At 34.6% G+C, this 20,732-nt stretch overlaps 1 protein-coding gene across 1 annotated transcript in view; it reads right to left on the reverse strand.

Annotated features, from left to right (window-relative positions):
• The window catches only part of si:ch73-242m19.1 (uncharacterized), a 162,280-nt gene that overhangs the window by 23,406 nt on the left and 118,142 nt on the right, over window positions 1–20,732 (reverse strand). The window contains exons 34-40 of the mRNA XM_051924103.1: window positions 19,399–19,628; window positions 17,580–17,718; window positions 14,192–14,312; window positions 12,409–12,518; window positions 11,780–11,929; window positions 7,546–7,599; window positions 3,597–3,764 (exon numbers count right to left, since the gene is read on the reverse strand). Coding sequence (XP_051780063.1) covers window positions 3,597–3,764; window positions 7,546–7,599; window positions 11,780–11,929; window positions 12,409–12,518; window positions 14,192–14,312; window positions 17,580–17,718; window positions 19,399–19,628 — 972 coding nt within the window. The remainder of the gene's footprint in view (window positions 1–3,596; window positions 3,765–7,545; window positions 7,600–11,779; window positions 11,930–12,408; window positions 12,519–14,191; window positions 14,313–17,579; window positions 17,719–19,398; window positions 19,629–20,732) is intronic.

The raw sequence follows: 20,732 nt of genomic DNA on the forward strand, positions 1-20,732 counted from the left end.
TGACAAAACTTGGATCACTAGCACGAATATGGCTGACATGTCTATTCGAGATAATGACACGCTGTCAAAGACCTGGACCAGGACTAACCAAAACTAAGGGGTGTGTGTCATTTCTCTTTGGAACAGAATAATGGGTCGACATCAGTACTTCTGAGCTGTTCTAGAAATCAGCTGTGTACAGGCATGCTATATGTCATTAACTCCTTGCATCAAGGTGTCGGGAGACGTATAACAAATACTGGATATGTTGAAGATCCTTAGGGCCTGCCCACTGCCCAGCCATAACTGTTGCTTAGCAGAAAAGGAACACTGAGAGAGGTGTAGAATGAAATCCTTAAAGAAAGTGTCCATTTAGCTAATGTGTCCTCCTTACTGCCTTTTTTGCAAATATTGCATAAACATTTAGGTGTTTTTATTTACTGAGATAAAGACACATGGAAAAAGTAGTATGGAAGACTAGGACTTGCTAGTACTTTAAAACTTGACTTGACTAAGGTGATTAGCATTGACAAGCTTGTTGGGCTGAATGACCTGTTCTCATCAAAACTGTTTTCATATGATATGAGTTATGAAAAACAGTCCCAAAACCATATGTACCGTATGTAATTTCTTGCTTCATCATCATTTGTACCAAATTAGAGGAAATAAGTCACTCCCTTCATTGTGATGCAACTTCTGTTTTGGCCAGTGTATTTTACTGTAATAAGTTGGTTACAATCATCCATAAATTGCAACATGTTACTATGGGGCAAGTAAGACACATTTACATCTATACCTTCAACTTTAGAAACAAGAAATGAGTTCACTAACAGAGATACTAAATTTTCTGGCTTACATAGTCAGTTTACCAAAAATAATGTAATATTTATAAATAGTTCAGTTTTGCAATGAGCATAAAAAATCAGAAATTTAATAATAAGAACAGTACAGTTTGTCCTTGAATTACTCATTTTATGTTTTGTAAGAGAGGGCTAACACTCAAGGCTTAAAAAGCATTGCCCAGTTAGCAATCACAAATAGCTTTGAGGTATTCTGTATAATAAGTCAAAAAAGACAGAGAGTACACATGCAGTACAGCCTGAAAGAAACAACAGTTTGCCTTCACAAGCTTTTATAGATTGATATTAAAAATACCTGAATACACATTAGCTCATGAAAAAAAGTGAGTGTAGACATGAGCCAAATACTGTATAATTGCTCATCACTCCACAAAGAGTTTGATTACAGCGACATTCTGCCAGATACAGTCATCTGTAAAACCCTGCTAACTGACAACTTAGAATACTGTAGCTGCTGTTCTTTATTACTGCATATATGTAAACCTTTGGTACAAGAGAGATTTTCTGATGTTAATTTTATTGCTATCTCAGAGCTCTGCTACTAAACTGTTTCTGAATACTCCAATAGTTTTTAGGCAGCGGTATAAAACAGTAGAGTTCAGTGACAACAGGCCGTTAGGCCCAGCATAACTTATTGTTTCTTATTCATTCAAAGTTTCTAAAATATTGAGTTGCGTTTTGATTATCCCTAAAGTGCCGATTTAAACTACACTAACTTGATAACAAGGTCCATGTACTCTCTATTTGAAGAAATAATTTCCTAACATTGATGTAAAATATACCCATGTTCCAATTTGAGCTCCATGTTCTTATTGCAGGTCAGGTGAGGTCAAGTTGGGGAGCATGCACTGGTGTAGTGCGTTGCTGCACACACCACATGACGAAAACAATTTGAGCAGACATGTGGTCCACTCCCACTCTCTGGAAATGACCATGTATTTGCCATAGCCAGGTGTTACGTGGGCGTCCCCTTGGCCATTTGCATCCACAACAATGAGGATCCTGTGAGCGGATCATCCTCTGGGAATGCAGTAGTGCTGTGACTGACGCTTCCTCACAATGCAGGTAATGTGCCTCATTTGGGACTCTATGAGCAACCACTCATTCAACACAAAGTCAAACTAGCGGTACCCAAGGATTCTTATTGCAAAACTCCATTTTAAATAAGGACATTCACCTAACTCACTCTCTTACCTTTTAATCCCATTTTACTTAAGATACAAACATTCAACTCATAGATTCCACTCCACAGTAATGTAACCCTAGTAGCTCTTTTCTGGCCATTCTCTGTATTTTATTACATGTAAATCTAACCTGTGCAGCATTCCAGATGTGGCCTCACAAGTGTGCCGTACAGTTTAACTGTAATTCCATTTGACTTCTATTCCATATCGCATGCTATAGTATGTGACCAAACACTCTTTTTCCTTAATGCCTGTGATCAGCAACTGGGTAAAAATTGTGCTAACAGCCGCGGGACTCCCAAGTCTTTCTTATAAGGGAAACTTTATAGCTCAGTATTCTGTCAGTTCTTACTGTTTCTCTGTACACTGGTTCCACTAGCTCAGGGGTGGGTAAAGTCAGCCTTGGAGGGCCATAGTGGCTGCAGGTTTTTGTTCCAACCCGGTTGCTTAATTAGAAAACAATTCTTGCCAATAATTTAATTTCATGGCTTGTTAGTGCTTTAACTCTGCTATGTCAGGTCATTCTCATATCCTAGATTTTCTTCCCCTTTCTAAGGATATCATCCAAATGATCTGAAGTCAAAAATGGAGGAGTAATTCTCAGTCCTTCACTTTCTTCTCTTCACTTTCCTTCTAAGTATTTTATATACAGCTGTTTAACACTAAAATAAGAAATAAGGGTTCAAAATCTTAATGAGCGAGACAACTAAAGTGAAGCAGAAATGTCACTTGAGCAATAAGTGCTTCTTATTAAACAACTGGGTTGGAACAAAAACCTGCAGCCACTGCGGCCCTCCAGGAACGACTTTGCCCACCCTGCACTAGTTCATTATTTTATACTCTGACTTACTTTCAGGGCAGAATTTTAACATTCTCCTATAATCTATTTTATATAATAATAATAATAATAATAATAAATTTTAACCATCAGTATCAGAAAATGTAAAGTATAAATAAATAATATTTCAGTCTTTTTATTGTCATTTGGGCAACAAATGATCCTTTGAAAACATTTAAACAAAAGCTATAATATGAAAATGGTGATTTTTTTTATCTCAATATATAAAATGAAAATTCTTCTTCATCTTCATCTTTTCCCACTTCTGTGTGGGTTCAATGTACTTGATCAACCTTCTCCAAACAGCTTGGCCCTGCACCTCTTTGCTAGTTAAGCCCTTTTCTTTCAGGACCATCCACCTCTGCTTTGGCCTCCCTTGTTTTCTTTTCCCCTGTACTTCCATTCCCATCACTCATCACCTACTTTCTTGTAGTTAATTTTGTAAGTAAAATCTGAAAAAAATCCATATTGTTCTTGTAGAAGTTGCACTTCTGCTCTACTGAAGGATCATTTGCGTAGACTATCTTACAAATGATGATTATTCTATCAAGGTGAGGAATCTGAAATGCCACCAGTGCCCCTTTTCTTTTCTGAGCAACATATTTTTGATTTTTGTCAGATTCTTGTGTGAATTGTCAACCAAACTATGATGATACTCTTTGCCAGTAATAATTTCTAAAACAAAGATTGACCGAGTAACCACCTCAACTCTATCCCAACTTTAAAAAAACTTACTTTTAAATTAAAACATGCTAAAAACAGATTCTGAACCAATTCTTCATATTCCTGATGAATTTCCTTCTTGATCTTATCTCTTAAGGTCTGGTTTTCCTCTTCAAGGCCTGAAAGTTTAGCTCTTAGTGCAGTAATTTCCACAATCATCTGATAACTGAAGTCAGCTGTCTGTTGAAACAAATAATTCAAATGAAACATGTCTTAAACTCAATTTTTTTTTTCAATCCCATTACAGCTAAGTGATACAGTGATAAGCTAATTATGGATCCATTTAAAGATATTTAAATTTTCAATACTGAGAAAAACTTTTTGAGTAAGATAATTGCATAGTATACTGTATTTGAGGTTTTTATTATCTTTAATGTGCAGACAACTTGACATACATGTATGTTTACATTGCATTGTTTAGAAATTGTTGGCAATATTGACATATACCTCACCCAAACAGTAAGAACTACATAGCAACCGTCTTAAAAACAAACCATACGAGCATTTTCCACTGCATGTGCTTTCATTGCACATGACTGTAGGAATCTAACTAGTCATTACTTAGCAATCTCATTCTGCCTCAGATCTAAATTGTCTTCTTATAAGGAGATTCAGCTTGGACCTAAGTGCACATCCACAAGGGCATTGGTTTACAGAGGCTGTGTGGAAAGCCGCATTAGCAGATGTGTCACACACTCGGATGCAGTTGAGTGATTCAACCAGTACAAGAGTTTATTTGTGCTGTGAGTTTACATTCTTAGTGGCCCAAGATTCACCTAAGTATAATTACGTTAACTCATCTTCAATACTGAGAAAGCTTGCTTTTTTACATGTTGTGTTTTATATGACTTTATTCAAAACTGTAATGGCATTGCAAAATTACTTTTCATCTCCTTTCCAAGAAATTTTAGGATCTGTTTAAAATAAAGCATTACAAGAATTCAGTTTAAATCAAACTCAGCTCCAGACTTCTAGATTTGAATCTCAGCTGGTTCCCTCTCTAAGTGGAGTTTGCATGTTCTCTGCACAGAGGATGTTTCTGCGGGTCTTCTAGGTTTGGTTAGTTAGTTAGTTACTCTAAATTGGCACAGTTTGTGTGAATGTGTGCACAAGTGCATCTGCAATGATCTGGTGCTCCTTCCAGGACTGGTTCATTTGGTCTCCCAACAGACTGAACTGGATTAAGAGGAATTGAGAGTGGTTTAGAAAGATGGATCGAAAATTGATGGACTTAATAATGAGTACTGTGCATCTGCATGAATTTAAGTAATCTGAAGAGGATCTGTCGTAGAAGTTTGTAATGCAATGTTTTTGATCATTCTTGGCTTTATAACATATTCTAGACTAAATATTCAAAGGAAAAAAGTGAAGGATTAAACAAAGAGTAGAAAAAACATGGTTAATATAATTTGTAACAGATAGTGGGGTTTTATGTTGTTCACAAATAATGCATGCAATCAAAATAATAATAAAAAAGAAACATAAATTTTATCAATTTTTACCAAGTGTTTCTAAACAATGCAGTAACATCTGTGTGAATCTGTACATCACAATGAAGGGTGAAGAAATGATAAGTGAACAAAATGGACAAAAGAGTGTTGGATGACGTGAGAAGTATGAATGGAAAGTGAAGGAGGGTCATTTGGGTGCCAATCTACCTAATAAAGGCTATTACGGTGGTTATGGGAAGCTTGATCTTTTCTGAATGTCAACAGCCTAGAAAATGTTATCATGTCTCAGCTGCTGGGGTTCAAATTTTTGTTTTATGTCATTTTTTTTTTTTATTTTATTAATTTTATTGTAATCATTCATACAAATCCGTCAATTTTTATAAAAAATAGGATTTTTGAGTTGTTTATTGATGTTAATGTTACTTTTGTTAATTACCTGCTGTATTATCTAATATGTGTTATGTTCCATAGGCTTTGTGGGTGGTCGAGAGGCGGGGTCACTTACCAATCACCACCAGATCTCTGTTAGGCTTCTATAATGCTGAAAGGAAGCCTGCAAATACAGCCCAGTTGATATGTATGTTTTGAAATGTTGCATCTCAAGCACATAATTTTCAAAGAAAGTCTTGTAAAGTGGCTCCCCTCTCATGTTCGCAGGTTTTAAATACAGATCCTGCAGTGATGCTGTCACTCAAAGCATTCTACTTGCCATCCTGAGCTGATGACTTCTGTACTGTAAACAGTTTGAAGTCATCATGTCCGCAGTCAGTAAGCAGCTGATAGTCATGGTTATTTATTAGGTTGCTATCTGTGTGATGAATTAATTTTTATTTATTTTGTAAATGAGGGAAAGATACTGGGACACATATACATCAGATGTGACTTACTTGCAAAATTAATTCGAACAGTCCAACAAAAAATTAGCTAAAAATCAGAACTGTTTCACTTTTAACGGTAGTCTGAATGTAGCTTTTAGCAAAATACAGCATCAAATGCAGCTGCTATGGATGTTTCAACTCATTTTTACATTCACAACTACTGTATTCTCTAGTATTGCTCTGGGATTAGGGGAACATTTCTACCCTAATTTTAGGTAAGCCTGGAAGGTATATCAGTCCATCAAAGGATAAACACATACACTTTCCTACACTCATTCAAACAGGACAATGTAAACTTCACTCTAGTCATCCAAACACCTTGTCCTTGGACAGTTGTAAGTGAAAAAAAGAATCTCAGTAGAAAGCACCTGAGGCATCAAACCTGATGAGGTGGCAATGCTATCTCCTTCACTGCCATGGCATCTTAAAAATACAGTATAATTGTCTTAAAGAATTTCACACTTCCAACTATAATTTTATCGGGTATAAAATGAAAATTGTATTAATGCTAAAAACTTTAACATGTATACCTCAAAAATTGCATTAAACATTTAATTTGATCCTTTTCATTCTTATACTAACAAATAGGAACTTGTTGCAATATAGTCACTTTATATCTGCAATAAGGTAATAATAATAATAATAGTGATAATAATAAAAAAATATTATTTATGTAGCTCCTTTCGAAATCTCAAGGCGCTTATGATAAAGTCTACAGAAAAGTTTGATTACAATCCAGACTTACTTAATGTTACTGATTAATTTAGGTAAACCATATTTAAAGTAAATCATAATAATTTAAACAAAAATATATCATTATGTGATGTTTGGTGAAACTAATAATAATAATAATGTTTTATTTATATAGCACCTTTTCCATGCTCAAGGCACTTCACAGAGTCTCAAAAAGAACAGAAGGTATGTATAAGGTTACAAATATTCTCTGCATTGAACACTAAAACAGACAGATGCAGGATATACAAAGCATTAAACAGAATAAAAGACAATAAACCAGAGTAAAATACTAAATTCAATACAAGAAGAAAAGCCTGAACAAATAATATAATTTGTGATATAGCACACACACACAAATTACCCTGAGCATCTGGACAGAGAGGTAAACTGAAAGAAGGGGCAGAATGTCAGGTTAAGTTAAAAGCCCTCCTGAGCAGATGAGTTTTAAGTTGTTTTTTTAAAAGAATGAATTGAGTCAGCTGATCTCATTCATTTTAGGAGGTCATTCCAAAGTCTGGGCATTATACAGCTGAAAGCCCTGTCACCCAGAGAGTGCAGGTTGGTGTGGGGCACAACAAGATTGCCAGTATCAGACAACCTTAGTGGGCAAACAGGAGCACAGCGATGGAGAAGGTCACTGATGTAGTCTGGTGCAAGGCCATTTAAAGCTTTGTAGGTTATTCTCAACCTCCACAGAGGGATCAAGACGCATTTGCAAAATTATTCACCCCCATGACCTCCTCAGGGGGGCCAAGCTGGTTTTGCAAAAGTAGAGATGGGATATGAAGTACATTATGAGGTTTATTAGAAGTGGACCTAAAGGAGTTTGCTGTCAATATGCTGTTTTCATGAATATTACAGAATTCTGGAAACACTTCTTCAGAGGACAACACTTACCTCATTTTCTGGTCCTTCTTTTAGCAACTGATATTTTCCTATGACCTTTAGGTCCTAAAAAAGAACATTTTTTCAGAATTATTAACATTTTGATTATTTTCATTTCAAGTATTATAATAAAAAATATACATGGAGAGCATCAAATCTGACAAAAATATACCATGTGTGACCACTTCTTTAAGGATAAAGAAATCTGTTCATATTTATATTCATTTCACAACTTAAAAAAATATAAAGAAACTACTATTTCATTACATGCTACATTTTGAATGTAGACATTGTGATAAGAAAATGTGCTTTAACTGCAAAAACTAACTGCTAAATAAAGAAGAACTAAATAGGAAATTGTATTAATACACATAGCATGGACTTAGCCCCATTATTTGTCAGATGTCTATTAAACTCAACACTTAAATAAATTGTTCAAAGGCAATAAGATTCCTGTTCCCATTACAAAGCAGTAGACCAAAAAAAAAAATTGAATCACAATCTGATTTTCTCCATTATTGCATATAAAGGTGTGCTTTTTGTTGAAAGGATATTTGAAAGAACAGTATTTTTTATTTTTATATAACACTGGCGACACTCTCAACACTAAATGAGACAGGCAGTTTTCCAATAGTTATCATGGTAATGAAGCCTAGTAGAGAGACTTATCCCACTATTTAGGAGAACCATGTAAAGTGTTATAAGTTGTCCTACTCATTGAAGAGCGCTACACAAGAATAAATTGCTTTTAAATTATTTTTTTCGAGTGAATTTGGTTGCTCACAGCATGGTGAAATAGTGTTTAGTGTTACTGCCTCAAAGTATAAAATGTCTGCACATCCTCACTGTGCCTGCGTGGGACTTTATTTGGAAACTTCATCAAAATGTATTGACTGACATCAGTGAAGAAGGTTTTTAATAATTCTACTGGTCAGTTTCTGTCCCACTAAGCCACAGTCACAGCCATACTGTCCAAATATAGAACATCTTTCTCAGTAGTAATTTTACCAGGAATGGCTAATCTGTCAAAACATCTCCATTTAAAGGTATAACATTTTTCAATAATTCACAGTGAACATCTACAGATCCGTGAGCCCATTTTGCCAAAGTTAAAGACAGAGAAAGGACCCGACTATAACTCAAGAAAATAACACATCATACCAACAGTGTTATTATAACAGTACTATTGTTTTCTTGGCTTGAAGATGCTGTACTGTATCATTGAAGGAATCAAGAATTCTGCCCTTTATCAAATAATTCTAAATTAATTACTATGGAAAATAAAAAGATATTTCCTCAGGAGTTAAGCTAGCATGTTGCCAGGAGCACAGAACGCTTACTTTAGAATAAGGATAATGAATTATTGCCTGATTCTAAAGAAACTCGCCAAAGAAAATTCTGTTTTTCATACATTTAAATTTTCTTATATTATTCAGAGTGCATTAGGATTCTTGCACTTGAGCAGGTCTAGTCAATGACATAACATTTTAGTGCGGGAAATCAAGGTGTTTTATTTCTATATAGTCTAATCCCATCCACTCTCACAGCAGTGTTTTGGAATAACGAGACTTGAGATGATAATATATTTGATGCAGTCCAAAGTGCAGTGTAAAAAATATTTTCACTGAAAATGGCCTCTTTTTAGACTGTCTCTTTCCCAGCATTACTTAAGATTGTCTACCAGTAAACACTGTGACATTAATTGACAATATCCACACTTACTACCAATATAAGTCCTCATTAAATATTTAGAGTGTGAACATTAATAGAACAAATTCTTTCTCAATAAAGTTCCTAACTTATTAAGAGAAAAATGTACTGAGAGAATTTTATATTTGAAATAGAGTCAATCAGATTTTCTTTCCACAACCTACCAAGCAGGTTCATAATCAGTACTTTCTACTTCCTTCTCTTTTCTCAAATAATGAATTTTTGCAACCAAGTTGTAAAGCTTCTGCAGTGTTGTCCTTTTAATACACAATCTTTAATACATGAGGCAATGTTCTGAAAAACACTTTGGGGCGGATATTCATTGAAACTTTATTGATTCTGTCTGCCAGAGACAGCTACAAAGGTGACCACCTATTAATATCTTGTTTAATGCTTTCCATCAAACTCAGGGATTGAGATTTAAGAGATCATTAAGTTTACCTGAATTGCTCTATGAAAGTCAATGGAAAGGACCCTAATATAGTATGGCGTGCTAGTGAGCTGACTGGAAAAAGCAAACATTTATTCAAATTAATTTTAAATCAAGATCTTGTAATGCAATAGTTCTCTAGTAAGCTTAATAAAATCAGCAGATACTTTAAGTGAATGATTTGGGGTTTACTAACAGTAATAATATTTATTTAATAATTTTTGACAACAGCTTATTACCTTTAACGAATCTTGTTTAATTTTATGATTTTCTTATAGGGAGCTTTGGACAACACCTTGACAACATTATTCAGTAATGAGATTGGTCTATATGATGTACATTCCAAAGTATCTTCATTTCTCCTTTGAAAGATGGTAACTGCTGGCTGCTGTGATGTGTGGGATTGAACAGTGTGTTCTTTAGATCTTTTATACATAGCTGGCTGATAAACAGACATCCTTTAATAAAATTCCACTGGATAATCATCTGAACCTACAGCTTTCGTCTTTGCAAGAAGTTTATAGAATCTTTAGTTTTTGATGAGCCACAGTGTTTTGTTCAGTAGCTCTCCTAATTTATTGAAAAAGGAATTAAAATGGGCTTCTAGTTCATTGCACTCTAATTTGTATAGAGACTTACAATATTCCTTAATGATATTAGTTACAGCTTTATGTTCACTAAATTTGATTCTACCTATGATTTACTATCATTATTCTGTTACATTCTTCCTTTTTATGTTTTCCTGAGCTACCTACTGAGATGTTTTGACATTATATGAAACTAGTAATTAATGCTTAGAAACCGAAAATGCCAAAGATGAAGGAATTGTACAAGAAAAAGTGACTAGAAAAAATATTGCACAGTATCTACTGGAAGAACTTGGTATTGCTCTTAATGGTAGCAAAACCAGTTATCGAGTCCTTGAACAATTGACTTTTTCAAACAGGTCATTAGATACTGCATAATTTCTTGAAGAAATATGTATGTATCAACATTTCATGATATTTGTTTACTTAAATACTGTTTTATATAATATTAGGGCTTGACTGAAAATTTGATAACATTTACAGTGTGAAATATGCAATAATGAAGAAAACTGGATGAGGTAAGTATCTTTGTACATTTTCGTAGGTGTACTAGATTTAAAAAAATAAAGTAAAAACTGTCACACACGTGCGCAGGCAGCTAAAGGGCTCAATTGAGGGTAATTCCATGCCAGACCAGGGGAGGGCGGAGTGAATCAACACTATCTCTTTTTTTCCTGCAGACCAGTCACGGGAAATCCCGCCTGGCCCTCACGAGGTCACTTCCAGTTCTGGTCCTGATGACCTAATTTCACCTGCCTAACTTTAAAGCCGCCATTTTGTCAGTTCCATCTTGAACCCAGTGAAGTTTGTTTTTCTTTGCCTGACCAGCAGCAAACCACAAACCTTTTTTGGCACTCTCATCCTTTTCGTTTGTTTAAATAGGTTACAAAACTAAATCTAACCATTTATTATGTTTATTATACTGACCCAAAATTAATACACATTTACTCTATTTTTTATGTTACATTTATTAAAACCATTTTTATTAAATAATTTTCAGATACATTTCATTTATAGTTAAAGTTTTTTTTCAACTGATGGCAGAGACACTTCGCAGGGTTTAGTGTATTTTGCTCACTTTGTTTAAACTTACTAACAGATATTTGTCTAAAAACAAATGAATCTCCAGTATAGTTAACATTCCTTACTCTTATTTCTATGCCAATAAGACCCTGCTATCCAGCACAGAAACAGGATTTTTTTATTGCAACTTTTTTCACAAGCTTTCAGGACACGAGAGGATAAAAAGAAGACTAAAGACTACATCAGGTAAGCTGATTTGTTTAATCCATTTATTAAGTTATGTATTAAAAAAGTTATATATTTGAATAAATTCATGTTTATCATGATATTAGAGAGTGGCAGCATATGGCATCTTGGTCAAACATACTACTGCTACAACTAAATGAATAAAAAGTCTGCTCCTTTTTTTCGTGCCTATAATATATATGAAAATAATATTAACATACATAAAACATATAAAATGAAGAAAGACCAAATACTTAATCTCTACAAATACCTGCTCTTTTTGAAAAAGAAGGTGATGTTCCTGCTGAAGAATATTCTCATAAAACATGGAATATGCTTCAAAATTACTTCGTTCTCGTGCCATAATGTCACAAGCCAATGATGTAAGACAAGCCTTTAAGTGTTCTTTTGTAAAAGTAACCTGAAAAATTAAATATATAAATACAATTTTTATTAAGTATTATAGAATAATGAATCAGAAAATCAAGTTAATGTTATTTACCACATTTTGAAGGCCTATGGCATGCACAGATACCCTTACACTTTTGTCTGGTATTGAACCCTCTCATATTTTAGCATTTTTTTAATCTGTTCCACCATCTTGCACTTTATAATGGATTTGCTCATCTACACATACGGTTGAAGATGGGACCAAAATAAAATACACTATTGGGGCATAAAATCTTATTTTTTCATTTGTAAATAACAAGAGTAATTGTATTGGTAATAAATTAAGCAAAAAAATCATTTCATACTACACACATCAACAGGATGTGAACTTAATGCCCCACAATGTGTACATAAGCAGGTGTAGTTGCTCTTACTGGATCACCCAAGGCCAGATCAAACCACAAGTGTGAAATGGTTAGATAGACAGTACGTCTTTTACACCTTACTTACTTCATCACCACTTTCTAGCTGACCGTCTGTTAAATTCTGCACAAACTTTTCAATAATCTGAGGCCTAACAGCAGAAAAGTGCTCCTCCATGATAGGGTGCTTCCACAGTTCTAGGTACATAAATGAAATTTTTATTTTAAAATAAACAAAATACATAAGCTGTGCATCACTAATTTGCCTTAAACAATTACTGAAAGTTTTATTCAGTGAAAAATTTAAAAGTACCTTTTTGTTAAAAAACCACACACTTTATTTTAAAAACATTTTATGAAAAGACTTGTGATAAATGGAAGAGATGTTCTAGGAATAAACTGAGAATTAAGTAAGAGTTGCAATCCACACTTGGGGTCTTTACTAATGTTCAAGCAAATCCATCAAGGGAAACTCATGTCTAATTTGAGTTTTTGTATTGCCAATATTATGAATTTTTATCCATTTTTAGAATCTACTTATTCTAATACTCTGGACTTTATATCATCATTTACATTTTACATATATATATTTACATTTATTTGGTTAGCAGAAAATTTTATACAAAGCAATTTACAAAATTGGTCAACATAATTGAGTAATCATCAGTCTGGGGGACTGTTTGGGAACATTACATGTGCAGAGCTCAGAAAATAAAATGCAAGCAAGTTTCAAATCCCAGGTTACCAAACTTAACAGTTAATATCAGTTAGACAGAAATTCACCCAACAAGAAAACACACTGAGGCAGTCAGAACTTTGAATGAAGGTAGGCAGCTCATTCCACCAGCTGGGAGCTATACACGAAAACAGTCTGGATTGAGATTTGGCACCATGTGGAGAGTTGCAGTAGTCCAGACGTAACAAGACCAAAGCCTTTTAATACTATCGAGGAACGAACACTGGACAAGACAACAGTCCATCAAAGGACAAAGTCACTGACATCAGGCCAATTTAAAGTGACCAGTCAACCTAATCCGCAAATCCTTAGTGATATGGCAGGAAATTGGAGTACCACACATCCCTCTGTAATCAAGTTTTTTCACTGACTGACTGCTGCCTTCATGTGCTGTGAAAACTTTGGATTTGTCACTTGTAATGATTCACCTTCCCACTTTATTCTGTTCATGTAAATTTCTGCTTGGTGTTTAGGGTAAAACATAATATTGTTGTTAATTAGCTACTTGCGCCACACAAAAAGCAATTAATGACTAGCTTAATTTTTTTTAATATAAACAAAAAGCAAATTGTATGTATTTAGTGTATAATCCATTGCTCTAAATGTGATTGTACAATGCAGCTACAACAGTTCTGTTTATGATTAATCAGATTCATTGTTTTTATTTAATATAGCAAAATGAGGTGAGAGGTCAGTGTTACACCACATCTTAACTTCTCAAATAAAAAAAAATTTCAAATTCCTCAGCTCAGAGCTACATTTTGGAAAGACATGCATATGAAATTTGTAACAAGGAAGCTTATATTTCTCATCTGTCCCGAAGAAAATGAATGCAGCATAACTCATACTGGTATATTCTCCCTCTTAAAAATAATATGTAAATAATAGGAACTGATAAGACACACGGAGAGGGATCTGTTCCAGTCCAGCAGCAAAGAAAAAAAGGAGGAAAGGATTTTCTGTATTCATGCCACATCTTTATCTCCTTAAACCATATTAAATGTACAATTGGTTGTCTATAGACAGTGCACATCTTTTATATTTTTTCAACTGTATATGTAACTGACAAACAAAAGCTTGTAATTTATATACAGTAAGAATTATGATAAAAAAAGTAGACAGAAACATGGCATACCTATGGGTAGACCGGTGTCCTGTCGTGCTCTCTCTGATATAACAAGTGTCAGATCCTTGGCAACCCTCTTCTGTACTTCAGAAATCATATGGCATTCTAAACTTTCCAAAAGTTTGTGAAGCTTTTGGAAATATACAAAATATTTTGTCAGGGTAGCTCAAATTTTGTATTCTGAATGAATTAAGAACACAGTCAAAGAAGTATACACCCTTGATCTATCCAGAAAACACAAAGCACAGCACCAACCACTGTCAGGAGTATCGCAAGGCACTTTAAAAAACAAAAAAATACAGTATAAAACAGCATATAATAACAATGTTAATTTTATATTGTAATAAAAATGAAGGAAGCTTAAATTAAATGTAAAAGAAATCTAAGGGAACCTTTATTTTGGACATATTAAATATTACTTGCTAGTGTCTAGCATTGTCACCATTGGCTCCCATTCTTTCAGAAAATTTGTTGTCTGTACACCATGAAAATGTGAGATTAAAAACATTTTTCAGCTACTGTATCAATACAAATACATGGAGTAAGTAACATAAAAATACATGTAATTTCTGGGTACAGTATTATTAAGACCGTTTAAATGAAAGTTGCATGAATCCAATGAAGACTGACACAAGTTAAAATATTTCTTTTACACCACTCAAATCAATTTAAGGTAATTAAAAATATCCCCTCGTGTTTAAAAGTAACATAAGCACTGTAAGGTTTTGATGTGCTGACACAGTATGTGTCCAAAAAGAAGAAGCTTTTGATTTCAGTCTGTAACAGCCAGTGTAAAGTTTGGGCACATACACCATCAGCACGGCACTGTCAGATCTAAATACTAGCGTGGCAAATTGCTCGCATACTGAAGTGACTTTAGCTGCAGGTGGAAGTCCCATTTTACTTGTAGTGCCAAGCAGAGTTGCATTGCAGTGCAGCAGTCTATTAGCAGGCGAAAGCGCCGTGAAGAAGTTGTCTGTTGCTATGGTCCTGCCTTTGTCCAGTCTAAAAGCAGTCACAGGTCATTGTATCTTTGATTGCCAGTACAACAAGTAGTTCTGAGCAGGCATCAGCCAAAGCACTGCTCTTGTGAAAAAAATGGAGATAAATGCCATCAACCCAGAGAGGGAGAGGCAAGTTCATTATACCACGTGAACATCACTGAGAGAATAAAACTGAATAATAAAAAAACAAGCTGTAACTTTTAGAAGTAGCCAAAATTTACAACGGTTTTACAGACTCAAATTAAATATATGTTTTTATTATATTGTAGAAATAATAATAGCTCACTATTTAAAACACAAAATGCCCAGTCTCGAACCCAGGACCTTCAGATTATAAGGCAGCAGTTCTTACCTCTGCACCATTCAAGAATACGTGTAAACTCCCTGTTGATTGATATTTCTTTGGTTATATTCTTGAATAAAAGTGCACATGTTTATTTGATATTTGGACTAAAGTCTTCGCACATTATACAATTCATGTCATTATTAGTATAACATTGAAAAAGTTTCTGCTTTAGGTATATGTTCAGCATTTCTTCATTTCCTTTCATCTTACACTTACCCAGATCTTTGTAGACACGGAACCCACACGAAATGCATGTATTTCAAATAACAATATACTATATTATTTACTCTATACAACTCCAGGCACCTCACCTCATACACAGAAAAGGAACCTTGGCTTGAGCTGGGAGAGATGAGCTCCATCAAGGTGGGGGGTGGGACAGCAGGCTGTTTGCTGCTTGTGCTGATCGACGCATTTACAAAACAAAACATGCTGATGGAAAGATGTGAAGGGATTTAAAGTGGACCGGGATTACAAGTTTTTTCATAGGCTTCAGGAATTCTAGTATTAATTACAATATGTAAAGATTAAAACTTACTATCTATAATACACAAATAAATGTGTCACTCTTTTCTCTTGCCTGTTCCGGTACTCCATCTTGTTGCTTGTGGTTACAAATGTAAAAGGTTGTGTAACATATGCAGGTAATAGCAGGGATTTGGGGACATTTTGTTAAGAGCTACATAATATGGAGTATAAAGGGGAGAATGGAGAGTCACCCTAGGAGCTTAGCACAATAAGGTGACACTTTGTAAAGTGCTGTATATATGTGAGGTATAAATTAGAAAATTATGGATGCTTTAAAAAGTCAACGAGTCATCCTGCAGTTGAGTCATAAATAATTTCATGTTTTCACATATTGTGATGTAAATTATTAACTTAGCTAAACCCAGGAAGTTTGCACCTGTGTGGCAATATTCTGGTTTAACGCCAGGGAGTTGAGCCAAAACAATCCTGCTGCTGCATAAATGAAAAAGTAGCAGAATTGCTCCACAGATGATGCAACAACAGACCCTTTTCATTCTCTGTTTGGTGGCCACAAAATCCTTACTTTAGAGTGAGGGAACAACTACACTGTTACTGTATATCCAACACATTTACAGTACCACTGCTTGTACTGTTTATATAGTATATGTGATAAAGGTTAGAATGGCAGTTCTTAAATGAAAGGAGGCATTATGCATTTTCACCAGTTTACTTTTTCTATGGAAGGGACCTGGGCAGCACTTCAATGACTGTACTATAGGCAGAAAGACAGAATCATCTAAATTAACTTTGCCTTTTCCAAAAAAATGTGCATACTATAATATACAGTACTTTACTGTGTATGGAGATATTTGAAAATTAAAACACACATTTTATATTTATCATATAATCCAATCACATCAATTTCTCTTTGAATTTGAAAAATATAACTATCATGATATTTCTAAAAAAATGCAAGAAAATCTCTCCCAAATAAGGCAAATAAAGAATAGAAGGACCCTCTTCTGGAGCCATATCTGAGGATGTTCCTGGTGAGCTCCTGGCAGGCAACAAAAAGTGACCAGATTCCCTCAAGAACTCTGTGGTGCCTGTTTCTGGACTCAACATCCAGAAGGAGAAGGCAGAAGGTCAGGCACAACTTCAGTAAAGTGAGAACTAAGAATGTGCTATGTTCAGCCATATTAGATCATTTGATGTTGGTGGGATCCTCTGAATGGATAAGAAGACTCAATATACCTATCTGCTTTTGTTGTGGATTAATTCTACTATATCTGGAATAAAGCAAAGGCAAGCTTCATGCAATGTTTTATAGATTTTCAGTTAACAGTAGTAAATCATGCAGAGGCTATAAATATCATTAAAGGTGCATAATGGTGTATAGGTGAAGAAAGATAAAAATATTAGTATTTACAAGAAATTAAACCAAAAAAGCACAGATGCCCCTATACACACGGGCCATTTTTAAGTCACATCTGCAGTAATTATCATTCCTATACTGTATGTACTTCAAATTGTAAATGTTGGATATTTTATAGCTATAATGTTGCTGTTTTCCCACTACCTGCTGTGTTTTAATCTCCATTTCTGAAGCACCTTTCAGTGGAAGAATGGATTGGGTATCTATGAACAGTTGATCAAATGCCTCCTCATTACCCATCTGTCCAGCTATCATCTTCATAGCAGGATAGAAAATTTCCACTCTATAAAAAAGAAACATGGAGTAATTACAAACAGAGTTCCGCCTATTTCAATGTTGGAGTAGATGTAAAATAACTGATTTGTTTATAGCTTATTCAAAAGACTGTTTAAAGATTGGGTAGTTATTTTTTTCATTTTGAGAAAAACAGAGAGGGATATAACTTTCACTTCTCCTTCCATGTATTCATCCTGGTAGGGGATATGGTGGCAATAGGCTGAGCTGAACAGATCAGACCCTCCGATTCACATCACCAATCTCCAGCTTCACCTGGGCAATTTCAACGTGCTTCCTGACCAGTCAAATAACATAGTCCCTTAATAGTGTTCTGGGTTTTCCTGGAGTCTTCTAGCAGGTTGTCATGTATTGTACACCTCCTGTGGGGGACATATTCATGAAATGGCCATATGCCATCAGTTGATTCCTCTAGGGATGGAGAAAGCTTCTAAGCTCCTCTAACCTCAGTATTTCATCACGGATGGTGTGTCTAGCAAAAAACTTAATTTTGGCCAATTGTATTTGTGATTACATTCTTTCAGTCTCTACACAGTGCTTGCGACAATGAGCGAGGGTGTAGATACAGACTGAATGGTAAACTGATACTTCATCTGAGCATTTACTGTAGCTCCTCCATTACCACCACAGTCCTCTAAAAGGCAAAAAATCAATTGATCAAAATGCAAGGCCAATATGCCTTTATTCCTACTGCTCAATATTGTACATTACTTTGCACAATATGTCCTATTCTAGAGCCACAACAACTTGACAAATATAATGATTACAAAGCTACATGTGATATAGTCAATATTGAATAATCATTACCTTCATATCTAAGAAATCCAAAGAATCACCATAAGAATAAACATTCAAAGCTATGTGTCAAGTCAAGTCAAGATTATTTGATGTATCAGTACTGCCTATGTACTTTTCTATTTGTTTTTTTACAGAGTGAATAATTCAATAAATGTACCTGAAAGATACTCATATTTGAAAAGCAGCTTAAACCCCCAGTTTAGCCATTAACTTCACTTCATAACCAATGCTTTCTTATAAATGTTAAAGTAGGTCATTTTTATAATCATACTGATTTCATAATAAGTAATTAAATTTGAAACAACAGTCTAGGGGGCAAATTACATGTAAAATGATTAGACTTTTAACTTGTTTTCCTGTGTTGAAATGTTCTGTTATTTGTAAGTTGTTAACTTATCCATCGTGTCGTCTTAACTGTTAAAAAAAAGTCTGACCTAGGCATATAAATATTTTGGATGTTCACAGAGTTTTTACAGTATATCTGAAAATTTACCCAGGTTCGAATTCTAACTCAAGTGGTACTAAGTGAAGCTGCAAAACTCCATAAGATAACATTCTTCATACTTTTCAGTATTTCAAATATTCTCTGCAGGATTTTGGAGGTGTCCAGTGTAGATTACAGTTAGAGTATTACTTTGTATATTTTCCACCTGTACTTTTGCCTACACACGGGTTTAGCCGTGCATGCTAAAAGGTGCCCACCCTGAGGGAGCTGGACAGTAAGTGCGAACTCAAGATGTGCACTTATGTATTTAGCATCAGGATTTGTAGAGAAAAACACAATATACTGCACAAATTCTGCCTGTCTACAGCTATGCTATTTTTTTTCTGGTTATGATAAAAACTCAATAAGTGCAACAAACAAAATTACCTGTAAATCTTGGAGAATTGCTGATGAAGTGATAGAGTATTGATCTCTTCCATGCCCAGTTTCTCTCGTGCCCACTCTTTCTTAAAAACTTCAAGCTGCTTCCACAGAACCAAAAATGATTTAAGAAGCATGTACAATTCTACTGGATTTTCCAGGAGGCCCTCAGAAAAAATATTTTCTTCTGTGTGGATCAAACTATTGACAGGAATTATATCTCCAGCATGATCAGGCTGCAATAAATAGAAAACTGCTCTAAAACAATCAATCATGCTTTTAACTGAAAATCTATTAAATGTAAGTATGATATTTGTATTTTAAGACATTGTAACTATGTTTATCAATGAAGAACTAAATGAATAAATAGGACTGGACACCTTGTAACACAGCCTTACCTTTAAACTCTGTATAGAAAATGGTACATAACAAATGGTCACATTTAGATTACACAACCAATAATATGGTACCTTTATTTTTTATTACATAGTAACAGGGCTGCATAATGGTGTGGCTATCAGTGCTGTTACCTTAGGGATCCAGCTTTCTTGGGACAAATCCTACTACACCTGTTTAGTGTCTATGAGGAGTTTGAACATTCTCCCCATGTTCTTTGTGGATTTTTCTCCAGGTACAAAAGTTTTCCTCCCACATCCTCAAAGACATACATATTATGTTAACTAATGTGAATGACTTGGGGGATACACACATTCTAAGTTGACCACGTGCAAGTGTGAGTGTGGTGGGTAGTGCAGTTAACTGTTGTTTCCTGACTTACACTTGAGAATGTGTAAATACAATATAAATTTGTACTTGGAGACTGACCACAAATTTAATTTATATATTGAAAAAGTAATGTATGTAATATTAAATTTTATTTCATATAAACATTTATACACAAATTTGGTTGGGTCAACATAAAACTATGACCTTCAAATTGCTATTATTAGCATAAATAGTTTGCCACAAAATACAATCAAGCGCAAAATAAAACAAAAAAAGAAGAAGCTACAGGTGTAAGCCTTATACTGGACACCACTCAGTCACAAAGCACACTGCCATGTCTACACACACACCACATAGTGCCGACAAAGAGTTGATGATCAATCTAGCAGTATTTTTAACCATGTGGGTGAAACCTAATACATCAGATTATGAATTTTGGTTATATATTTTTAAAAAGCATATGGAAAGAGTATTTAAACTTTCAAATGAAGACAAGAGAAACTGTAACAGATTATACATACAGATAGTAAGATATCCTAGATGTAATGGAGCATGTCGTTTTCTAATTTTTTTTTTTTTTTTTATTAATGTCCAACAATATCCATCCATCCATC

Source organism: Erpetoichthys calabaricus, chromosome 3, assembly GCF_900747795.2.
Source record: "Erpetoichthys calabaricus chromosome 3, fErpCal1.3, whole genome shotgun sequence".
NCBI lineage: Eukaryota > Metazoa > Chordata > Cladistia > Polypteriformes > Polypteridae > Erpetoichthys > Erpetoichthys calabaricus.